Here is a 23,966-nt window from a genome sequence, read left to right as displayed (position 1 = left end):
AAACTGACTGCCTGCAGGCCAAGTATACCTGTGCATGTTTTCATAGTCTGCTACCATGACCCTTCGGGTCCATGGCCTATGACCCAGCTGGCAACAGTCAGGCATGACATTAAAAAACAAAAAATAAAGCACTTTTTCCAATCTTTTTTTACAAATGCTTTCTATTTTGCCCTAAAAGACATTCTATTTGATTGTTATTTTGAGTCAGCCATCCAACGCTTCTGAATGTGAGTGCCATTGGTCCACGTTTGAGCACATCCACTCAAAGAGGCATAATAGATTGATTGTGGAGAGGTTGAATGATCTTGTCTTCGTTCATTAAAACCTCTGTCTTTGGACCACACAGATTTTGGACATTTGACTCCTTTGTGATCACTCTAGTAGAGATCGATCCAGTCTGAATAGCTCACTAAGTCTACCGATCTTATTTCACAAATGAGGACCATGGGTGGGTTGACCAAGCAGACAGAGAGGTTGAGGTTGTGGCTGTGGCAGAGGAGGAGGATAGAGCACGATCAGGCACAGGTACAGTTGATGTTGATCAGGATGGCACCTCACAAGGAAAGATCAAGGCTTGTCAGTCATCTAGGACCTTCCTTAGACACCTTTGTAGGAGAAAAACAAACTACTCCAAGGCTAAGCCTGAGCCATAGACTTGTTTTTGTTTACACATATGTTTGGGAACATTTGATGTAATGGATTTCACGGATTTTATATACATTTGACTATTTATAATTCTGTGTATCTATGTTTTCTATTTCCTTCAGCTACAAATTTACATTTGTACTTATGTGATGGATGTATGTATATGTATGTGATCAAATTACATTTGATGATGTTATAGTGTGTTTAAGGTTTATTCAATAACAGGTGCATGAAACAAATTTAAAATCATTAAACATCTTTGTTTTTTTTAATTTTGCCAAGTCGTAGCTCAAACATTGTTGAGTCATAGGCGAGTCACAGCTCAAGTCAATCTTAACAACTCATAGGTGTGCCCAAGACATGGAACTATGGCGATATCAATCAATGAAAAAAAATTATCATTAATACCAAGAGAAACAAGAGAAAAACATTGAAGCATTCAAAGTTTCCAACATTTATGAATTGCCCGGAGGCTCGTGAAGAAACGTGGCAATCTAATTGTGTAAGGAAGTCCTGTGAAAAAGTCAGCTGTCTATGACACGATTATCAATTTTTCAACGAGGACTGAGACTTATCTACCTTTCTCAAGTATTGAGAATCAGCATCCTGGTTTCAGACCTGCAATAAGATGCCTCTTGAACCCTTGCACAAACCTGGTAAAACTTCCATACTTGTTTCTGAATTTATCACCAAAAGTGTCTCTAAAGGAGACTTCACAAATTTGCACAATATTACCTGCTGCCTTGGTAACACTCTATGAGAAGGGATGTGTATTCATCCACATCCTCAATTCCAAGGGTTTTCATCCTCAGAAGTAACCAGAAAGAAACTTTTGTTCAAGTAACCTGCAATTGAAGGAAGGAAACCCAGGACAGCTATACTTAAAAGATACTTTTGGAGAAAGGTCTCATTGGAATGTTTTCAAAAATCATCAATAGACAACTGTTGGAAGAAATGACATATGTTTGATAGCATTCATCTTGTCCACAGGACCTGAAAAACTCGTTAGCAAGTGGTCATTAATTGCAAAGGTTGCAATACTTTTCATTGTAAGAGGATACAAGGGTACAATTGTCGCAGTTTTCATTTCATGAAGGGGCAAACAGAGTGTACAGTGATAAATTACTTGGATTGCCAAAACATACTTTTGCTCTCCGAGATGGTGAGGCATCCATAAACATTTTGGCTAAGGCAGTATCATTGGCTCAAAGGTAATGGTAATTTAATGCAGCATTAAAAAGTTTCAGTGGTATGACACTACATATAGGTGGCATCACCCTTATTACGGCATTAAGGACCACCTTGGCAAACAAGTTGAGGCAAGCATATAACAAAAACCTTTCAGAGACATCACTTTAGTACTGAGTCGAGCATAACTTGAAAAAGTTGGGGAAGGATCACTTGATGCAGAGTTTCCAATTCCTAATTATATCAAAGTAGCACAAAAGAAGCTCACTCCATGCCAAGGAGGATTGAGCATTGAGACTTACAAATTTCCATGGTTGACTTGAGATAGTGGTAACTCCAAGAGCATCCTAATTTGTGGTCACTTAAGGACAAACAATCTTGAGAAGGGTGGATTTCTAATTACCCTCTTCAAAATGAAACCAAGACTAAACCACGCAAATCATTTGGGAATCATATTTGACAATTACAAGTGTACTACATGAAATACAGTTTGAAATATTAGGAATTATTGAATACTTTATTAAGACTGTTAAAAAGGGACACACTGTGAATAGCACAAAGGAAACTTACACTTTGGCCACTGCTGATACCAGCAACCACCAAATAAGATCAGAGGTGCTGGTAAGTTGAGAGGGTTCAAATGAGACAAAATCAAAAATAGAAAGGTGGTCATAGCTTTCAATCCTAAAAGCAAGAGGGCAAAAAGGATATTAAAGGGTGAAATAAATTGCAGAAGTTAAACAATTCAAGCAACCTATAAATATGACTAACTGTAATATGATAAAATGAGATTATAATTAAAGCTTTTTTATACTAACAAAGAGGCATTTGAGGAGTTATATGACTCTTCAAAAAATAATATATTTAACAAAGACCAAGCAAGGCAAAGGGAGAACATGAAGTAAATATTTATTATTTGACTTCTGCCCTTTAAGGAGGATAGTACTTCAAATTCAATTAATCTGAAGATGAAACCCCTCTAGATCTAGAATTAGAAAATGAAACCCTCCAGATATACATAACAAAAAAAGTAAACGAACCCCCCAATTCAGAATGAAGCATGAGTTTAATAACAGACAAAATGATATTATTTGAAGATTCTGTACCCACTGATTCACATCTGCATCATAATTAAAACAATAACATACATGAAGGAAGCAACATTGCACATTATAGATCACCAATTTTGTAAAAATTTATTGTGAAGGGTGTTTGACCATGGTAAAGTTTATGCTGGTTTAAAGTTCAAATTCCAACCCACAGGGCCAAGTATTCAATTTGATATAAAATCTAGCTATCAAAAAGTTTTTACTCGTCTACTTTCAATTGTAAACCCAACCATGTAATAATTGGTATTTAATATGACCAAATAAAATGGAAAGTTCTTAGTGCCAGGTTTTGGGAAAAATAGATTAGGGTTTGTTATTTCAAGATAAATCGATGAATTTTGAAGCATGATACAGAGTTGATAATGCTATTGTTAAACATTACAACCAACTAGGGTTTCTAAGGTTTTTTTTTTTTTAAAGCAAACTAGAAATAGACTAAATATTTGCTTGATTATTTAGGGTTTATATTTTGTTTTAATATATTTAAGTTTATATCTGCAATAATAGTTTAGCTAAGGGGTTCACCCCATGGTGTGACGGTAATTGTCACAAGCCTTAGTTGATTAAGGTCTTGGGTTCGAAACACCCGTCATTCCCACTATTCCCACTGTGCTTGCTACGTCTACTTGGTGTTGGTACGTGCGCTTCTTCAACTTATGGCTTACACATCCATGCAGCTATTACCATCGTCTTGTGTTCGGGAGTTATAAGGGGAGTTGCCATGGAGTGATAAGGGATTGGGAGGTATAAGGAGATATGATTGGAGCGATAAAGTGATTGGCGATACTGATGGTGTTGACTCTAAGCTGATGTGATTCTAGCATTGATTGTGAAGTTAGGTGTATTTAGAGCTGAATATTAGAGGTGTTAATACCTCGGAATTACCACGGGCCCCCAACTGTGGCTCCACTGGTTCATAGCTCCAATCAAAAGCGATTACCGATCAAAAAATAATAATAGTTTAGCTAAGTTTCCAACTTAATTGAAGCTAAAAATGGTAGATTTTATTTTTAGTCATTTGTCATGCCCCAGCCATGAGAATATTGCCCTTACAAAGGAAATTGCAGCTTCAATAAATAATAATACTTGAGCGATTGAATAGAAGATGGTAGTAGGCTGACAAAGATAAAATAAAAGAAAAAATGAGTCCAAGGGAGCAATTTTTTTGAAGGAGGCCTGCTAATAAAATAAAATATAGTAGGGCGGCAAAATTATCAATCAAAAACACAAAGTGCCACTTCATAGAGAGACAACAAGTCTCTAGGTGGACTAAGAAAAGGAAGGATAATCCACCTCCCATTCTTTATGAAGTCAAGGATGACCAACCTTGATAATAGCCATTTGCAATTGTTTCCTTGGAATTCACAATGTGATTGGCCAAAGAATATGCTACAATGTATTGATCTGAATATTGATGATTCTAAGATGTATTGATTTGAAATTTTGAATATTATCATGATTTCTTGATCTTTAATATTTCTAATATTACTTTGTGACTAATAATGCTTGTAGGAAAAGAAATTAATAATATTTGCAATAGGGATACTAAATTGGCCTTGATCTTACTAGGCAACAAATTAAAGGAAAGTATATGTACTTAAGCTAAAGAGTTCAATTGACATGTTAATGTGAGTTTTATTCCGCTAATATCCCTAGATGAAATACCAAATTTCCAAATCTCTTGAATAAGGAAGCTCATATGCTAAACAATGTATATAGATTGTGTGATAAAATGAGACAACCTCAAGATTCCTTAGTGTGGATTGCAGCTCAATTATAATGATGTGATACACTAATTATCACAAAGGGACTTGCGTTGCTCATTCAATACCAACTTGACTTTATCTTCTTCCAATGACAAATTGCTAAGGAAAAGGGTGTAGAAAGCTAATCTAACTCCAAGAAAGTAAAACAATGTTGATGATGGAGTGATGGGGCGGGCCTCTAACCAATCTTTTCTTTGTCGTGTCAACTAGGCATAGGAGGGTGCTATCTTATAAGAATGGAGGAATGGTTTTCACATTGTCAATACTCATTTAGATACTCTATGAAGATGCAATCTAAATGAACATTTCCAATAGAAGTCAAGCACTTGCAATTTAGGCCTAGACTAACCTTACACTGTTACTTACAATCAGCAACAAACAAAATGTGTGGACATTAGCTTCACCATTATTCACCATTCAACAATATCTTACATCCATCTACTTCTACTTATACTTCTACTCAATATGAAATGAAATCTAATCTAAGTGAAGAAAACATGCAATACTCCAAACATCGCAAACATTCACCATAAAAACCAACAATAAAAGAAGGAATTGTTTTGGTAGTATTATGGCAACAACTTCTCTAAGTCCCCCTACTCTATTCTATCTCTAATCTGATCTCATCTCTAATCTCCTACTTTCATCAATTACAAATGAGAAGGCCTTGGCCTTTTATGGATGTTCAACTACAATGAAGGGTCAAGATCGATTCAAGATTAAGGGCCAAGATTAACCCAACATAACCCTATTTAAGGTTCATAACCTCCACTGACAATTATTACATGTTGTCCCAATCACAAAAGAGCACTGCTTTATGGGCTACTTAGGAAATTACAAAGCTTTGTGGGCCAACAAGAAGAGAGGTTAGGTAGAAGCTTGCAAGAAAGGAGACCCATCAATGAGCCAATAATAAAATGCCACACAGGCTTACAAGAAATCTTCATTTAAAAGATAATTTTCTTTAACTTTTCCTCTTTTGGCACATTCAATGAATTTGGGCATAATATGATAAAGCTCCTCCACAACATAATTTTGGCTCATTGATTGAAGAAATGGGTGCCACCTCAGCATGCTTACCCTATAGACTTGATAAATACCCTTTGATGATAAGGAATATCTCTTGATACTCAACATTATGAAGCCTTAGATAGATTTTGGATGCCCAAGTTGTTTCCTCTTCACATGTTTTCTCCATCTTCATTCATTTTGACTTCTTGACCTTGATGTACGAAAGTTTCATGTAACTGTACTGTTCCACTTGGTTCAATTGAACTTGGATCCCCGAAGCCAAATCAAGTTGCTGATAATTCTTCTTTACTTGTAGACTTGTTAATTTTTCTTGCATTACTTTTTCTTTGATATCTATTTTCATAATCTCATCTCAAACTTGGATTGGAATCTTCAGTTTAGCTTTCATTCTTAAACCATCCTACATGCCATGAATCCTCGAACTTGTTCGTGCAGTGCATGTTTTTGTTGTTATGATGATTGAGGGTTTGTACACCATCTATGTTTTGATATGTTGATGTTTGATAGCTTCAGTCGGATAAACTTATTATATATGTGTTCCTTATATTTGAGATATAAGGTTATTCTTATATGAGAAAATTAACATTCATTATATATATATATATATATATGATTAAATTTATTATTATATTAATTATTTGCTAAGTTGTCAGTTTGGATTATGGTTCGTATGCGGGATCGACATTCGGGTTTGACATTCGTCCAAATTTTTTTGGAGTTGGATTTGGGTTCGTTTTGACTCGTCCATACAAGATTACATAATATATATATATATATAGCATGGTTCATACAATATACTATATATAGTTATACAGATACTTATTGCAGAATCAAAAATAGTCTAACTATATTCTAATTCCTACAAAAATGGCTAACAATAGAAGTATGAACGAAAGACATGTCAAGAAGACGTACCTTATGATCTTATGAGGGACTAATGAGAAAACTCATTAGGTATTTTGAAGTTCACAATTAACTAAAGAAAATATGATCTGAATGATTGCATTGTAAGTATAGGTGTGAACATGTCAAACATTTGAACTAAAGAAAAATATTAGATTGTATAAACTTTATAACATGTCATCTCCAGAAAGCTATCAAGTTTGCTTAACAATATGTACCGATAAACTTTTGGGAGAATATCTATGGAGAATGACTCTTAAAAGAAATAGTGATAATAATCTTTATGTAAAATTAAAGGCAAGGATCATGTCGACAACATGAAGAAGTAAGTTTGACTTCAGTGGAACACAAATGTTCATTGACCATTGGTTCAAAGGCTCGTGGGCAAGGACTCATGCAATGCTCTTACATGTGCAATAACCATTCTTTTGCATTTGACATGTATGCGTGATAAGTTAAAACACTATTCCTATCACTCTCATTGGCCCCCGAAATGCATTTGAAATTTGCCCAAATTGTATAAAATTCATTCTGGGCACACTTTGACCAGTCAAAATTCGCTATAGATGTTCAGAAAGTCATCCAAGGTCCCTATAACCAAATTTCCAGAAAATTACATAGGGAAATAACAATTTGGAACTGACTTTGAACCGAATTCAAATTTGAGGCGAATCGACTTTTGAATTCCATGGTAACCAACCAAATATGGTAACTCAAATTATTTGATTAGTGAATAGACATGTCCTATGAAGGGACATGTCTAGTCATGGCCTATTCTCTATATATAAATCTAAGAGGATGTTGCATTTGGAACGCATGTACCAAGAATATGGCAGTGCATGGTACATTTGTAGCGATCTTGAAAATTTAACATGATCATCTAAATTGCTACAATGAGTCAATCTCAATTCAGCCCTCCTTCCTTCATAGTTACCTTGTGAAACAAAGGAGAGAATTGTATTAAATTGGCAAAATGATGAACATACACAAAACAGAGCATTGTCAAGATAAAACAATCTTTTCAAATCATGATTTTAGCATGATGCTTAGATGAAAGAAACTTTACTTGTACAACCATCTTAACAACAACCAAACATATTTTCAACATTCTTAATTTCAGATTCAAGTCAATATATTCTGAATTTTCAACATTTGTTAGAACATTCCCATTCATAACTTGAACCTCTAATCTTCATCCTTTCAATGATCTGCCCTGATTTCCTTCTAAATATGATTTAATTCCCTCGGACTTACCACCTATCTAACCCCCTCGATATTCTGAATTTTCAACCTTTGTTAGAACATTATCATTCCTAACTTGAACCTCTAATCTTCATCCTTTCAATGATCTGCCCTGATTTTCTTCTAAATATGATTTAATTCTATCGGACTTGAACAACAATCAAACATATTTTCAACATTCTTAATTTCAGATTCAAGTCAAGATATTCTGAATTTTCAACCCTTGTTAGAACATTCCCATTCCTAACTTGAACCTCTAATCTTCATCCTTTCAATTATCTGCCCTGATTTCCTTCTAAATATGATTTAATTCTTTCGGACTTACCTCTTATCTAACCCCCTCGAAGCCAACTTGATCAAGGATACCCATTGGCAATTTGATTTCACAATAAAGGGAGGCTCATAGGTTGGCAGAAATCAGGACTGAAGTCCCAATTTGGGACTTGGAGTGGGCGGATTCTGACCTCTCCAATTTCCAACCTCTGCCCTCTTCATTTTTCAACTGAAATCCACTGAGTTGGATTGATTCTCAGCCTAAATCTGTGATTAAATCATGAGCCCTTACAGGCCTCAGGTCTGACATTGCATTTTCTCAATGAAGTTGATTTTATCGTTTTAGATCTGATTTTCATAGCTAAAGGTTGTAGCAGCACCTCAAAACAATCAGATTTGCGGAAGCAGTCAACTGTCAAAAAATATAATTCGATGTAATCCAAGAATCTGGACATGTTATAAGTCTGAAATGTGCTTCGGATGACTGTATTCTGTATGGTTATATCTGATCATCTCTGCAATCAGCAATCTCTGCATGCATTTGTCATAAAAATTGATTAAAACTGCCTTCTTCCAGCCTCCTTGTGGGTCAAACTGTCTATACAGACCTGCAAACAATTTTATTTTGAAGTGATTTTCTCCAAGTCTGGACATTTGAAAAGACCTACAAGATTAAATAGCTTTCTTTTCCAGATCAATTTTCCTCTTAAGGCTACAAAATTTTAATTAGAAACATCAATTATAAAGGGCCTTACTGATAATTGACGTCATCTGCACTTAATTTGTTGCTCTCCTATTGAATTTGATGCCCTTGTACTTGAATTATAACCCTCACACATTTAATTCTATCCATGGGGCCTTTTGAATCTCAAAATATAGCCCCTAGGCTTGGATCAAATTCCTCTTGCGCTGATATTAATTGGATTTGAGGCCTATATGTTGAAAAATGAGGCCAGTTTTAGGGATTCAGGCCTATATTCAGTTTGAACTAAGGCCCATGCAATTGGATGTAATGCCCCTACAATCGAATTAAGACCTATACATTTGGAACGGAGCCACACATTCAGAGGGAGTATAGGGCTGTATCTTGGAGCTTTGAACCATGGTTTTCTCCTCTCAGTCCACGCGTTAGAAATAGGGGCCACGCCATTGAATTTTTGGCTCATATATTAAGCATTATAGGTCTCTGCATTAGGAATTAGGGCTGTCTTTATTTGGTTTGAGGGGCCACATGTTTGAAATAGAACGAGATTTGGGCCTGTGAATTGGTTTTATGAGGCCACCCTTTGATTTGGGAGGCTAAAAAGTTTGAAATGTGGGCCTCATGCAATCGGAGAAAGGACACTATCCATTAAATCCAAAGCCATACATTACTGATTAAGGCTTAATATAATCAGGTTCATAGCCATAGGTTGGCAGTTAAGTCTGCATTCGCTTAGATTTAGAGCCTGTGTCTGAAATTATGGCCTATACGTTTGAGATATAGGGCTCTACCATTGGTTATAGAATCAGATACTTCATGTTAGGGCTTGGTTTAGGTCCTATTTTCATTTGAGTTTAGGTCTGATTTGCAAATTCAAAGCCACATGCTTCATTATGGGGTCCACACATTTTGAGTTTGGGGCCCAAGCTTACACGTTTAAAATTAGGACCAGATCTGCATCAAATTTAAGCACATTCCGATTCAACTAGGTCCACATGTCACACGTTAAGGTCTGATTTAGGGCCAGGTTTATGTCCTTTGGGTCCACACATTACCATCTTGAGGCCCATGTGTTTCATTGGGGCCACATTTAGCCCCTTTCACCATTGAAGTAAGGCCTTTCACCATTGAAGTAAGGCCTGATCTGATTAGATCAGGCCCACACATCATCTAATAGGGCTGTTCTATATTGATTTTAGGCTCCAGCCTAGAGCTTTGGGCCACATGTTTCCTCGGACCTATTTTAGGCACCATTTGGATTGAACTTGGATCTAGAGTTCGCAAATAACGCCGACACGTTTTGTATCAAGGCTTTGCTGATTGGCAGAGGTTACACACGTTTGACTTAGGGGCTGCAAATTTGAAGTGCGGCCCATTATCATCCATTTGAAATTTTGAAGTGAATTTTGGCCTCGAAGGATTCCACCTTTCTATCTGTCAAGTTGTCACATAAGGAACTGGATTCGGCCTTTGTATCTGGGAATCTTAAAGGAACAAATAAAATTTCGACCTTTGTTTCTCTTTATGGGGATTCAGCATAGACAAATTTCACAAGGCTAATTTATACATTGGCTCAACCTTGACTTTTAGCACCGAATTCCATACTTGGCCAAATTTTGCTATTTTTCAAAAAATTTGGATGTCTTGATTTTTGGGAAGGCTTGCAAAACTCCGAATTGTTGCCAAATTTGCTCTAGCATCTAAGCCTATCAAAGCAAAAAGAAAGGGTCCCCATTTGCAATGGGGTGATGGTGTGATGTAATGTCTTCACTTTAGCAATTAAATTTATTTCTTATAAACTCATTAAATAAATTAAAAATTAAAAGGTGACTTTATATTTAATTAATTTAATTAATTATTGCATTACAAGGGAGAAGCTTCTAGAGTGTGTATTAATTATCAGAAAGGGGGAAGCCTCTAGTAATTTAATTTTCTAGAAGCACAATTAATTATTGTATTGCAAGGGAGGAGTTTCTAGAAAGTGCATTAATTATTGGAAGGGGAAGCTTCTAGTACTTGCAATTAATTAATATTTGATTTCCTTCTAGAAGGGTGTAGGAAAAGGATAAATGGGGGTGAGAGTCTCATTGTTTAGCATGGGATGATTGTATCGGATGATTGTGAATTGCATTTGATAAGAGCTTGGATGTGTGAGTCACATATCTTTCTTGGCATTAGAGGACGTTTATCCTCTCTTATAACATTTTAGACGTCATTCTCTTGGGGTTTGGCCTTTGGAATGCATTGCTATGTACTTGATTTTATCATTGTGAGAACTAATATTATTTCAGCAGCAGTTCAGACTTCAAGTCGCATAAATTCCTTCTTGCTCATGTTGTGTGGATTGGACATTTAAATCGCTTTCAGCAATTGGTTTAGTTCTTGGGTGACTTTATATTTAATTAATTTAATTAAATATTGTATTACAAGGGAGAAGCTTCTAGAGTGTGTATTTGTAATGATCCCATCTTTTGGCCTTCACGTTCTCCAAAGTCTAAGTGGAGGATAAGAAAAAATTAGGGCCAAAACGAAGTTGATTTACTCAGTTTCAGGCATACTTACTATTTTTAGTAAGTCGGCAGGACACAGTGTAGGTCAATTTTGGTAATTGGATTCGATACTCCTCGGTGAGAGCTTTCCGATGAGCTATCACTCACATTATTCGGAGTCCGATTGCTAATACATTTTAATGCCTAAAGTTTTATTAAAGTAATGTCTAATTTAATTGTAAAATATTAAAGTGTTACTTTAATATTTATTTTATGTTGATGTGTACCCAAGGGAGACATAAGGGGTATTTTAATATATGTTTTATATATTACACATCTTTTATCCCACATTGCCCATATGAGTTGAGCGGACCCTTGGAAATAGAATAAAAGGAAGCATTTGTGGCTTCATTAGACAGGTTGAATATGAGAAGAAATTGGTGTGTGAGTTGCAGCTCCGTTCTTGGCATTTGAGGACGTCTATCCTCTCTTGTAACATTCTAGACGTCATTCCCTTGGGGTTTGGCCTTTGAAATTCTTTGTTATTGGCTTCATTATCAGGCAGTTTAGTTGCATTTCCGGCTACAGGCAGATTTGGTATTTTGCTCATATCTTCTTCACTACTTGTCCAACACTTATGCCGCTTTGAGAGAATGGTATTATGAAGGTAGTGGACTGATTGAAGGACAAAGTATTGTAGCAGCAAGTTCGAAAGCGTGGGCTGGAGTATTATGTCAATACTGCTGAAGTAATTAGTGAGTTGATAAATCTGCCATGTATTTGGTTTTATGAATTCTGAAAATAACATTTTATTAGCAGCAGTTCATTTCCACTTTGCATACTATTGTAGTTTCTTTCTTGTTTATGTTGTATGATACCAATTCCATGCACGAAACACAACAAACAAATAAACGTTTGATTTCCGGAGTTATAAGGGGTTTAAAACATTAAACGGAGAAATAAGAAGTTGAATGCAAATTGTTTGACATAATTCCTTTCAGCAATTTGGTTTAGTTTTTTGGGACATCCAAGGGTGCCCATTACAGTGGTATCAGAGCTATAAGTCCTGCCATCCTGTGGAGATCATATTGATAGCCGGATAAAGATGTATATTAGTCCAGATCAAGATGTGATGTTCAGACAGTTATTGGGTACATTAGAGAAGAGGCAACGTATGCAACAAGAGCAGAATAGGCAAATGGATATGATGTTGCAGCTTATGGCTAGACAGATGGGCATCAACATTGATGATTTGTATGTTGCTCCAGAGCAGAAGGTAGTCGATTTCTCAGGTGGGATCGAGACACGTATAAAGCCAACCAGCTATGATGGTTGTGATGTGGGCATTTCGGCAGAGTCAGTAGAGACATGCGTGCAAAGTCAGAAGACCACATATGAAGCCTTGTCAAGGGATGATGACGTAGCAATAGTGGAATTAGGAGAATGTGAGGATACTATCATATCAACAGCCACTTCTATGTCAGTTGAAGCATCCAATGAGGAGTTTAATGGTATAAATGCAGTGGTTGATGTATTTTCTAATGAAGCCACACATGTTAATGATTATGAGTTTTCATCAACTACAAATTCAATTCAGTTTTCTGTTGTAGCAGTTAATGTTGTTCCTATGTCCATATATTTCGATGCGGCAACACCTATTGTTGATATAGTTAGCATGCGTACATATGGTTCACCTACAACTACATCTTTTTCAATGCATGATGGTGATAATATGCATTCCAGTCCAATATATATTATGTGGATGGATAAAGGGAAGAAGACGTTTCATAGATCTTCTATGGAGTTGCCTTATGGTGACATTCTGACTTCATCAGCACAAGTTTTGAATGCTAGGCTACAGGGGTTGGTCCTGATGATGCGGGTTTGCAGTTGGTTTAACTTCCATATGGATATCACATATTGGGATCCAGGTGGAGGTTGGAGTCCATTATGTTATTTAATTGCTTGAGGACAAGCAATTTCAAGGAGGGCGGATTTGTAATGATCCCATCTTTTGGCCTTCACGTTCTCCAAAGTCTAAGTGGAGGATAAGAAAAAATTAGGGCCAAAACGAAGTTGATTTACTCAGTTTCAGGCATACTTACTATTTTTAGTAAGTCGGCAGGACACAGTGCAGGTCAATTTTGGTGATTGGATTCGATACTCCTCCGTGAGAACTTTCCGATGAGCTATCACTCACATTATTCGGAGTCCGATTGCTAATACATTTTAATGCCTGAAGTTTTATTAAAGTAACGTCTAATTTAATTGTAAAATATTAAAGTGTTACTTTAATATTTATTTTATGGTGATGTGTACCCAAGGGAGACATAAGGGGTATTTTAATATATGTTTTATATATTACACATCTTTTATCCCACATTGCCCATATGAGTTGAGCGGACCCTTGGAAATAGAATAAAAGGAAGCATTTGTGGCTTCATTAGACAGGTTGAATATGAGAAGAAATTGGTGTGTGAGTTGCAGCTCCGTTCTTGGTATTTGAGGACGTCTATTCTCTCTTGTAACATTCTAGACGTCATTCCCTTGGGGTTTGGCCTTTGGAATTCTTTTTTATTGGCTTCATTATCAGGCAGTTTAGTTGCATTTCCGGCTACAGGCAGATTTGGTATTTTGCTCATATCTTCTTCACTACTTGTCCGACGCTTATGCCGCTTTGAGGGAATAGTATTATGAAGGTAGTGGACTAATTGAAGGACAAAGTATTGTAGCAGCAAGTTCGAAAGCATAGGCTGGAGTATTATGTCAATACTGCTGAAGTAATTAGTGAGTTGATAAATCTGCCATGTATTTGGTTTTATGAATTCTGAAAATAACATTTTATTAGCAGCAGTTCATTTCCACTTTGCATACTATTGTAGTTTTTTTCTTGTTTATGTTGTATGATACCAATTCCATGCATGAAACACAACAAACAAATAAACGTTTGATTTCCGGAGTTATAAGGGGTTTAAAACATTAAACGGATAAATAAGAAGTTGAATGCAAACTGTTTGACATAATTCCTTTCAACAATTTGGTTTAGTTTTTTGAGACATCCAGGGGTGCCCATTACAGTATTAATTATTGGAAAGGGGAAGGCTCTAGTAATTTAATTTTCTATAAGCACAATTAATTATTGTATTGCAAGGGAGGAGTTTCTAGAGAGTGCATTAATTATTGGAAGGGGAAGCTTCTAGTACTTGCAATTAATTAATATTTGATTTCCTTCTAGAAGGGTGTAGGAAAAGTATAAATAGAGGTGGGAGAGTCATTGTTGCACATTGTATGATTGTGAATTGCATTTGATAAGAGCTTGGATGTGTGAGTCACATATCTTTCTTGACATTAGAGGACGTTCATCCTATCTTGAAACATTCTAGACATCATTCCCTTGGTGTTTGGCCTTTGGAATACATTGCTATGTACTTGATTTTATCAATGTGAGAACTAATATTATTTCAGCAGCGGATTCAGTCTTCAATTTGCATAAATTCCTTCTTACTCATGTTGTGTGGATTGAAACCTATGCGAAGACATTAAAATTGCTTTCAACCGTTGGTTCAGTTTTTTAGGCATTTCTAGGTTGCCCATTAAAGTGGTATCAGAGCTTGCTTGCAAAGTGTTTGAGAAGAAGTTATAACCTGTTGGGCCCATTACAATGGTATCAGAGCTATAAGTCCTGCCATCCTGTGGAGGTCTTATAGTGAATTTGGAACAGCCGGATAGAGGGAAAAGTGTTTGACAAAATGTATATCGGTCCAGATCAGGAAAATGTAATGTTCAGGTTACTAGGTACATTAGAGGAGCAAAATAGGCAAATGGATATGATGTTGCAACTTATGGTTAGACAAATGAGCATCAATACTGAAGATTTGTATGTAAGATCTCATGGTGTTGCTCTAGTGCAAAAGGTAGTTGATTCCTCATGTGGGATCGAGACACGTATAGAGCCACCTAGCTCTAATGTTGGTGATGTGGACATTTCAACAAAGTCAGTAGATGTGGGTTTACGCCCTAGTATTATTGATTTGCAATCTAGTCTTGAGTCATGTGTGCAAAGTCAAGAGTCCACATATGAAGCTTTGTCAAGGGATGGCGATGTAGAAATAGTGGGATTAGGACAGTGCAAGGATGTTGTCATATCAGCAACCACTTTTGTGTTAGTTGAAACATCCGATGAGGAGTTTAGCAATATGCATGCAGTGGTTGATGTGTGTTCTAATGATGGTGCACATGTTGATTACGAGTTTTCATCAGCTACAAATTCGGTTAAGTTTTCAATTGCAGTAGTTATTGTTGTTCTTATGTCCACATATTTCAATGCAGCTACACCTATTGTTGATATAGTTAGCATGAGTGCATATGGTTCGCTTGTCATTGCATCTTCTTCAATGCATATTGGTGATGATGGCGATTCCAGTCCAATATATATTATGTGGGTGGATACAAAGAAGAAAAGGTTACAAAGATCTTCTACGGAGTTACCTTCTAGTGACATTCTGACTTCTACATCATCAGCACAAGTTTTGGGTGCTAGGCTGCAAAACATATGGTTGGTCCTGATGATGCTGGTTTGTAGTTGGTTTAATGTCCAAAGGGATATCACATACTACTTCAATTGGGATCCAGCTAGAGGTTGGAGTTCATTGTGTTGTTGGATAGCTTGAGAACAAGCAATTTCAAGGAGGGCGGACTATAATGTCCCCACTTTAGCAATTAAATTAATTTCTTATAAAGTCATTAAATAAACTAAAAATTAAAAGGTGACTTTATATTTAATTAATTTAATTAATTATTGTATTACAAGGGAGAAGCTTCTAGAGTGTGTATTAATTATTGGAAAGGGGGAAACCTCTAGTAATTTAATTTTCTAGAAGCACAATTAATTATTGTATTGCAAGGGAGGAGTTTCTAGAGAGTGCATTAATTATTGGAAGGGGAAGCTTCTAGTACTTGCAATTAATTAATATTTGATTTCCTTCTAGAAGGATGTAGGAAAAGTATAAATAGAGGTGGGAGAGTCATTGCTAACCATCGGATGATTGTGAATTGCATTTGACAAGAGCTTGGATGTGTGAGTCACATATCTTTCTTGGCATTAGAGGATGTTCATCCTCTCTTGTAACATTCTAGACGTCATTCCCTTGGGGTTTGGCCTTTGGAATACATTGCTATGCACTTGATTTTATCATTGTGAGAACTAATATTATTTCAGCAACGCATTCAATCTTCAGTTTGCATAAATTCCTTCTTGCTCATGTTGTGTGGATTGTAACCTATGCGAAGACATTAAAATCGCTTTCAACCGTTGGTTTAGTTTTTTGGGCATTTCTAGGGTGCCCATTACATGTGAAAACCTCACAACTGGACCTTGGAAAGAGAAAAGACAAAACTAAATGTAATAAATTGGGTGATCATGAGATTAATATAAGAAAATGAATTGAGGGCTCTTATGGAGCAACAAGAGAAGATCATTCAATTGTTTCTCCAAGCACTTACAAAACATGAAATATACAATCAATGCTCTTAGGCTTAACCAAACCAAGCAAGAAATGTTAATTCCAACCATTCTGAAAATAAGAAAAAAACTCCATTAAGATCATCCCCTAGATTAACAAGGCCTACATTCTTACCTGGAGCAGCAGCCAAGAGAAGAAGAACCCAACATGGCAGCAAATGACCTTGAAAAATGTGTAGAAGCATATTCAAGAGTTGACCCTAACCTTAGAAGCCATATTCGGTTTAAAGAATAATGTGATGCAAGAACAAGAAATGTCTCATGAAGAGGAAGAAGGCAAACCAACAAAGAGTGACTAAGATGATTCTTACCAATTTTGATGGCTCAAGGAAGGTCACTACATGATCATGGATCCAGAAACTAGACATGTTTTTATCTTGGTCCCATGACGGAAGAAGGTGTTATTCAAATTGTCATTCAACAGTTAGAGGGGATTTCACATGACAATGGCACCATGGAATTTCCACACAAAGGCATCATGGCATCATATGGCAGATTTACACAAAAACTCATAGTTCACCTTCAATATCAAAAGACATTGCAAAGAGTTGATGCAATCAAAGCAACAAGGTTCAATGGAGGATAATGTGGGAGAGATCGAAGACAACCAAGAACAAAACCTATTCCAAGAATAGAACATTGAGGTCGCATAACCAACCCTCTTAGAAGAGAACCAAAGCCATTGCCTCCACATCCAACATAAGAGATAAATCTAAGGAAGATGTTTGTAAGAAAGACTTGTTTTTTGTTTGTAATGAAAGATGGCAAACAAGTCATCAACGTTTGTAAAGGCGACAACTACACAACTGAGAAGCAATATTGGATGATAAATCAGAGTGTTAAAGTTAAGTAGCTGCAAGAGAGATCAACTACCTAAATGATTGCTTTACAGTTATTCCTTTGTCATCAGAGCTTTCTACCATTAATATATTAACTGTGCCATGAGTTTGTGGAGGTGTTATCACGTCTTTCATCTTTGCATTAATGACATCGATTGATATTGTAATGCCATGTGTTATAGCCTTCTTCATGTATAGACTTTGACATGGTGTTCATGCCAAATTACATGTATTTGTGGAAGAGTATTCTTTTATATATTATTTGCACTGTTAAATATTGCCAAATTGGTTGACAAAGTATGGACAATAGATTACTGTTGATCGTCGGAAAGTCAGATTTATAACTGTTGACAGGATGTATGACACATTTCCAAACATCTATATTCATGTATGTTGGCAATTGGAACGTGAAGGACCAGACTTTAACATGGAAGTTGGAAATCCAAGAGTAATTAGTAACTGCTGTGTTGTCACCAATACTATGAGGCATCAATGGCTCTGGAGTTGAAGTCTCATCATAATGGTAGTCTTTTGGTTTTACTAATCATGTATTATTTGGTTAATAGAGACAAATTGAAGGTGGGCTATTCTGCTGAGTGAGACAGTATTATCATCATGCTTCTCCATTAAAACTGTTAAAACACGGAGTCTATAATCTTCTCAAGGTGTGGCTGCAGGAGTGCATCAAGTCATACTGCATTGCTAATTGAATTGATCAATGAGATTCTATTTTGCCTTGCACAAATAGTGATATTTTGTTTCATTGGGTGATCTGTTCTGCATACAGTGTGCTGAGCTGTTCTTATTTTTTTATAAGGCATTGTATGTGTGATTGCTAAGTGGAAAACAATTTCAGAGTCGGAATCAATTCTCTGACTGAGATTGTGAGCCTTGTAATCAGTCTTGATCTTTATTTCAATAAAGAAGAATTTCTTTGGCTTGACTGGGTTTTTCCTTCGAGTAGGAGGGTTTTCCCAAGATAAGGACTTACCTTCTCTGGTTTTTTTTGTTTGTGTTTCAGTTCCTTTTATTTGTGCATTTTGGTACAAAAACATTAACATGGTATCAGAGCGGGTCTAAAGAAAAGATCCAGAACCAGAACTCTTAAGCCTTTAGATATTCAATTCATGGAGATGTTCGTTGGCATTCATTGTGTGAGATAGATGCATGTAGTGCTATGGTCATCGTTTGAATGCTGGTCTGCAATTATTGTCAAATATTGTTAAACGTGATAGTTGTGTATTAACCCATATCTATGTGCATGCTGAGATCCTTCTTGAGGAAGATCAAATAACAAAGAGATAAGTATTCTACAATTATACTTTTAAATATTGATAGTTAATTTTCATTATAGCACTAGGAATAGTGTATGCTTTTAACACTGATCTATATATTTCTATTCATAAGGTTGATTCTATGAATTACTATTAATGTCTCTTAGTAGCAGGACGGATCGAGAAGCAACACGATGATGAGAGATTACATTCAAAGTCATGCAAGCTATAGAAATGAACATGGGGATGCTGCTTGCAGCCATGAGACTGAATTGGTGATACATAAATTCATAAAGAGGCAGATCCTATAAAAGTTGTCATTATGTTTAGCTTCTTTGAAGATGAAGAAATGATATTCAAAAGGAGCTTGTGTGGCATAGGGAATCTGTCAAATCCTTGTGCAGAGGATCAACAAGCTTGTGTAGCAGTGTAACTGCAAAAGCTCCTTGTTTTGGTCAAACATTGAGTCAATCAATTTATTATGATATTCAAACTGTGAGTTGGCTGCCCCTCTTGAGAGGAAGTCTCAACTGAGGAGTCTCACTATTCAAATGGTCTTTACGTGCTTTAACGAGTTCTTCCTTGCAAAAGAAGTATGAAGTGCAATCCTTGTTAATGAGTTCTTCATTGTGAGAGAAGTTTGGCGTGAAATCCCTTGTTTATGAGTTCTTCATTGTGAAAGAAGTTCGAGGTGAAATCCCTTATTCCATTCTCTAGGAGTAGCTATGGTGGATCTATCCTCTGGGTGTAGCCAGGGTAGAAGTCATGTGTGTGATACTCCATGACTCTATTTTTGTGTTTATAACTCATCCTCTAGGAATAGCTATAGTGAATTTTGTCATGTTGAGATTAAATAATTATATTGAGAAAATCTGTGATAAAAAGAACTCTGTTGACATTTTTTGGTTACAGCTTCAAGATGCTTGTCAAGTTGAGACAAACTATGACATACAAATGATCTCTCTCTTGCTAAGAGGGAGTGTTACAGTTATGTAGCTGAGATAGAGATCAACTACCTGAAATGACTGCTTTGCAGTTATTCCTTTGTCATCAGAGGTTTCTACCATTAATCTATTAACTGCACCATGATTTTGTGGAGGTGTCATCATGTCTTTCATCTTTGCACTAATGGCATTGATTAATATGGTAATGTTATGTGTTATAGCCTTGTATAGACTTGGACATAGTGTTCATGCCAAATTATGTGCATCTGCAGAAGAGTATTGTTTTATATATTGTTTGCACTGTTAAATATTGCCGAGTTGGTTGACATGGTACAGACAATAAATTACTGTTGGTCAAAGTTAGATTTATTAGAATTGATCATCGAGATTCTATACTACCTTGCACGGACAGTGATATTTTGTTTTCTTGGTGTATTCATTGGGTGATAGGTTCTGCATACAGTGTGCTAAGCTGCTCTGATTTTTTATAGGCATTCTACATGTGATTGCTAAGTGGGAACAATCTCAGAGCTGGATTCAATTCTCTGACTGAGCTTGTGAACCTTGTAATCAATCTTGATCTTTACTTCGATAAAGGAGAATTTCTTTGGCGTGGCTGGGTTTTCCCAGGATAAGGACTTGTGTTCTCTAGTTATTTATGTTTGTGTTTCAGTTCCTTTTAGTTATGCATTCTGGTTCAAGAAACATTAACACAAAGCAGAGAATTTAAACCCAAAAAAGAAGAAGAGAGAGAAAGATAATGAAGATTGTTATCAGATGGATCTTTGGATCTTCAAGGGTGGTCTCATCCAAAAAAATGGAGCGTGTAATGTCCCATGTAAGTTTAACTAATTGTGTGTCATTAAACTTATGTTTAATATACTTAAATCGAATGATATTAACTAACTCATGCTATAAAGATAACAACTATAGATAAATTAGTCATAAGCTATATATGAGAATTGAGACACCATGTTATACTGATTATTATTCCTGTTTATGAGAATGTTGAAATGCAATAGGTTGCTTCGACACTAATCTCAATGGTTTCCCTCAAGGTTTTTATAGATCAAGTCCTTAAGCCTATCTTGGACGTGTCCACAAGGCACTCAGGGTCGTTGATCTTTATCCTGTCTTGGGACTGACGGATTGGCTGGATGTATGCTCTTCTTCCCAGACTTGGAAATAATAACTAGACTTGAGCTATTATTTAAATAGAAAAACTGTTCATACCAGTCACATAGATGCATTAATCCCTGACTTATGATCTGAAAGTTACCTTACTTGCCCAATGCTATTGGTTGTATAAGGATCTAACTGTATTTAATATGCAGTTGCAGACAATGTGTAACTAATTTCCCTTTCTTATATTTCTTCCACGATGCCACTGTTGTGTGATATGTTCTAAAGATATTCTGTGGTGAATTCTTAGACATTATTCTGTTGCTCTTACCAAAATTCCTCTATTATATTCTATATTTCCCCATTGATTAAGTTTGAGCTTAACTTTTATAATTTCCAAACCAAGAGGCGGAAGCTTTTAGAGTTCAAAAGTCATTTTTTTCATTATATTTGCTTCTTTCATTAATTGCATTATATTATAATTGATTACTATTCATTCATTTTAATATTCTAATTATAATATTATCATTTTATATTCTAATTATAATATTATTATTTTATATTCTAATTATAATATTATTATTCAATCCTATTTTCAAATAGGGGACATCACAGTTCGGTACCGTTCAAATGGTCATTGTCTGGCTGATCTCATATGTGGGAATTAGTTATAAAATATACAGGATTTTAGAAAATGCAATCTTTCCTTCGAGATTGATGAGTAGATGCAATACAGTCAGAAATTGAGGCCCCCACCATGCCACGACAGCTAAGGCATTAATAATTAAACAAAAATGTCATTAAGAACGTGTAATGGTTAAGGTCTGATGTTTCAGAGGCTACCCAGGTTCAAACACTCACTGTACAAGTTCATTTGGGTATTTGACCCGATCCCAGATTGAGGCTTCCGAAATGCTACAACAGATAAAGCATGTCTAATTGAACAAAACAGTGCTTACGGGCGTAGGATGATGATTAAGGTGTTACATTGTTTCATTGACTACCAGATTCAAACTCCCGCCGAGCAGGTGCACTTGTGAGTTTGGTGCACTCGCTGGACTAATTATGGGTTAGGATGCAGGACTACACTCAATTTTCCAATTAAAAGAATAATTGAACCAAAAAAAAATTATTGTCATATTATTCTTTACCTTTGTGTCAGGGTCTATACATGGCGTCAAATAAACGTCGATTTCTCTCACAACTTTGTCTTCGCCGGCATCACCGAGCGCAGGCGACATTGGCTCATCTTTAATTCCAACCTCCTCCTCCATCTTCACCTCAGTGCCCTCCTCCAATTTGACCTCCATGTCCACATCTTTAACTTCAAAGTCATCTTCTGGCTCTTCTTTCTTCACCACCTCCTTCATGACAGTGTCCCCGTCATCAAGCACCAATATTTCATCCGGTTCAGGAACTTCCTGTTTTACGATCACGACTGGTGCTTCCAATTTTGGTCCAACAACAATTTTTGTGTCTTCCTTCTTCTCCTCTTTTTTGACCTGGGAAGATGCAGGTGGTCTTGGCGCTGCATTTCTTGTTTTAATTTTGGGCTGAAATTTAGGCTTTGGTGCGGGAGCATTGGCCTCAACCTTCGGCTGCTTAAAAACATCATACGAAGCTGCAGACAAGCTCCCGAACGGCGAGATGTCATCTTTACTCTCCTTCTTCCCATTGTCATCGCCCATGGCCGTGAATAATATAAACGTTTCACTTTTTGCTAGGGCACGGACCTCGTTATGCCCGTGCCTCTTCAAAGTTCAAAAACAACCCAGAAATCTGAAAGCAAGAAGGGAAAAAAAAATGTGGGAATATTATGTGCAATACCGATGATGGCTTCCGAAGAGCTTCACCAAACACACACAAATGGCTAGCAACCAGATTGGAACGGTTCCTCTCAGACCCCTGCAGTTTTGTGACACAATTATAAAATGTTAAAACCCTTCGAAGGTTTTGCTGATGACGGTGTGGTTAAACAAAACATTTAGCAAGCCCCACGTCGCGAGATCGAGCCAGGTGAAAGCCTGATTTTTCAATGTTATTTGTTTACGTACCCTGGGGTCTTTTAGGTTAATTTTCCTCCTTATTTTCTAAATATTTGTCATCATAGCATAATAAAAATTGTCCTCTAATCGACAAGCTAAAAGGTACAGCTGTGGTACTAAAGTCACGGCAAGGTGTGAGTTCAAACTTTGGCCCGGAAAAAAAAAAAAAAAAAAATTATAAATAAAAAAATATAATGATTTTTTTTACTTTGGAGTAAATTATAATTATTTTAAAAGATGAGCGTAAATTATAATTATTTTAAAAGATGAGCGTATAAGTGGATGGTATGAATGATAAAAGGTAATAAATATGTAACATTATTTAATCAAATTTTGTAATATTTATCAATTCATTATTTTCTATTTCACAAATGTTTTTTAATATTAAAATAGTTAAACCCACAACAAAAAAATAAGTTAATTCACAGCTCCCACATGTAATATCAAAAGCATATACCCAAGCAAAAGTCTACAACACAACGGTAAATTGTGAACCTCTTATTCGAAAGGTCTTGGGTTCGACTCTACACAAGCTTAATATTAAGAATAATGAATATTGGCTTCAGCCTCTTATCAATCCAAAAAAAAACATATACCCACAAAACCTACAAAGCCAATTAGAGTACTTATCTAACTTAATACTAATATTGTTCATTGCAGTATCCATCTTGAAAACTATATTAATAAAAGTAATCATAAAACTATGATTAAAGTTTTTAAAACCATGAACGGTCACACAGGGCCAATCTAGAACAGACAACTAAGACATCCTAGCATATCCACAACACTATAAACAAAGCACAGTAAATTAAAAAAATATTTTTTGTTTCCTAGTTGTGATAGAGGGATCCTTGTCTAATCGTCAACCAAA

The 23,966-nt window shown here is 36.1% G+C and overlaps 1 protein-coding gene across 2 annotated transcripts in view; it reads right to left on the bottom strand.

Annotated features, from left to right (window-relative positions):
* LOC149557754 (SIN-like family protein) overlaps positions 1 to 23,122 on the bottom strand; it is a 155,728-nt gene extending 132,606 nt beyond the window's left edge. The window contains exon 1 of one of the 2 annotated variants that reach the window (XM_089832272.1): positions 22,202 to 23,122. In XM_089832272.1, the coding sequence (XP_089688398.1) occupies positions 22,202 to 22,738 (537 nt within the window). In that variant the 5' untranslated portion in view covers positions 22,739 to 23,122. The remainder of the gene's footprint in view (positions 1 to 22,201) is intronic. The other variant, XM_089832273.1, reaches the window with a different exon arrangement.
* Between the last annotated feature and the right edge of the window lie 844 nt (positions 23,123 to 23,966).

The sequence above is a fragment of the Cupressus sempervirens genome, chromosome 5 (genome assembly GCF_028749045.1).
Source record: "Cupressus sempervirens isolate cs-2001-9-10 chromosome 5, ASM2874904v1, whole genome shotgun sequence".
Lineage (NCBI taxonomy): Eukaryota > Viridiplantae > Streptophyta > Pinopsida > Cupressales > Cupressaceae > Cupressus > Cupressus sempervirens.
The sequence above is the reverse complement of the archived record's forward strand: the minus strand, read 5'-3'. Positions and strand labels throughout refer to the sequence as shown.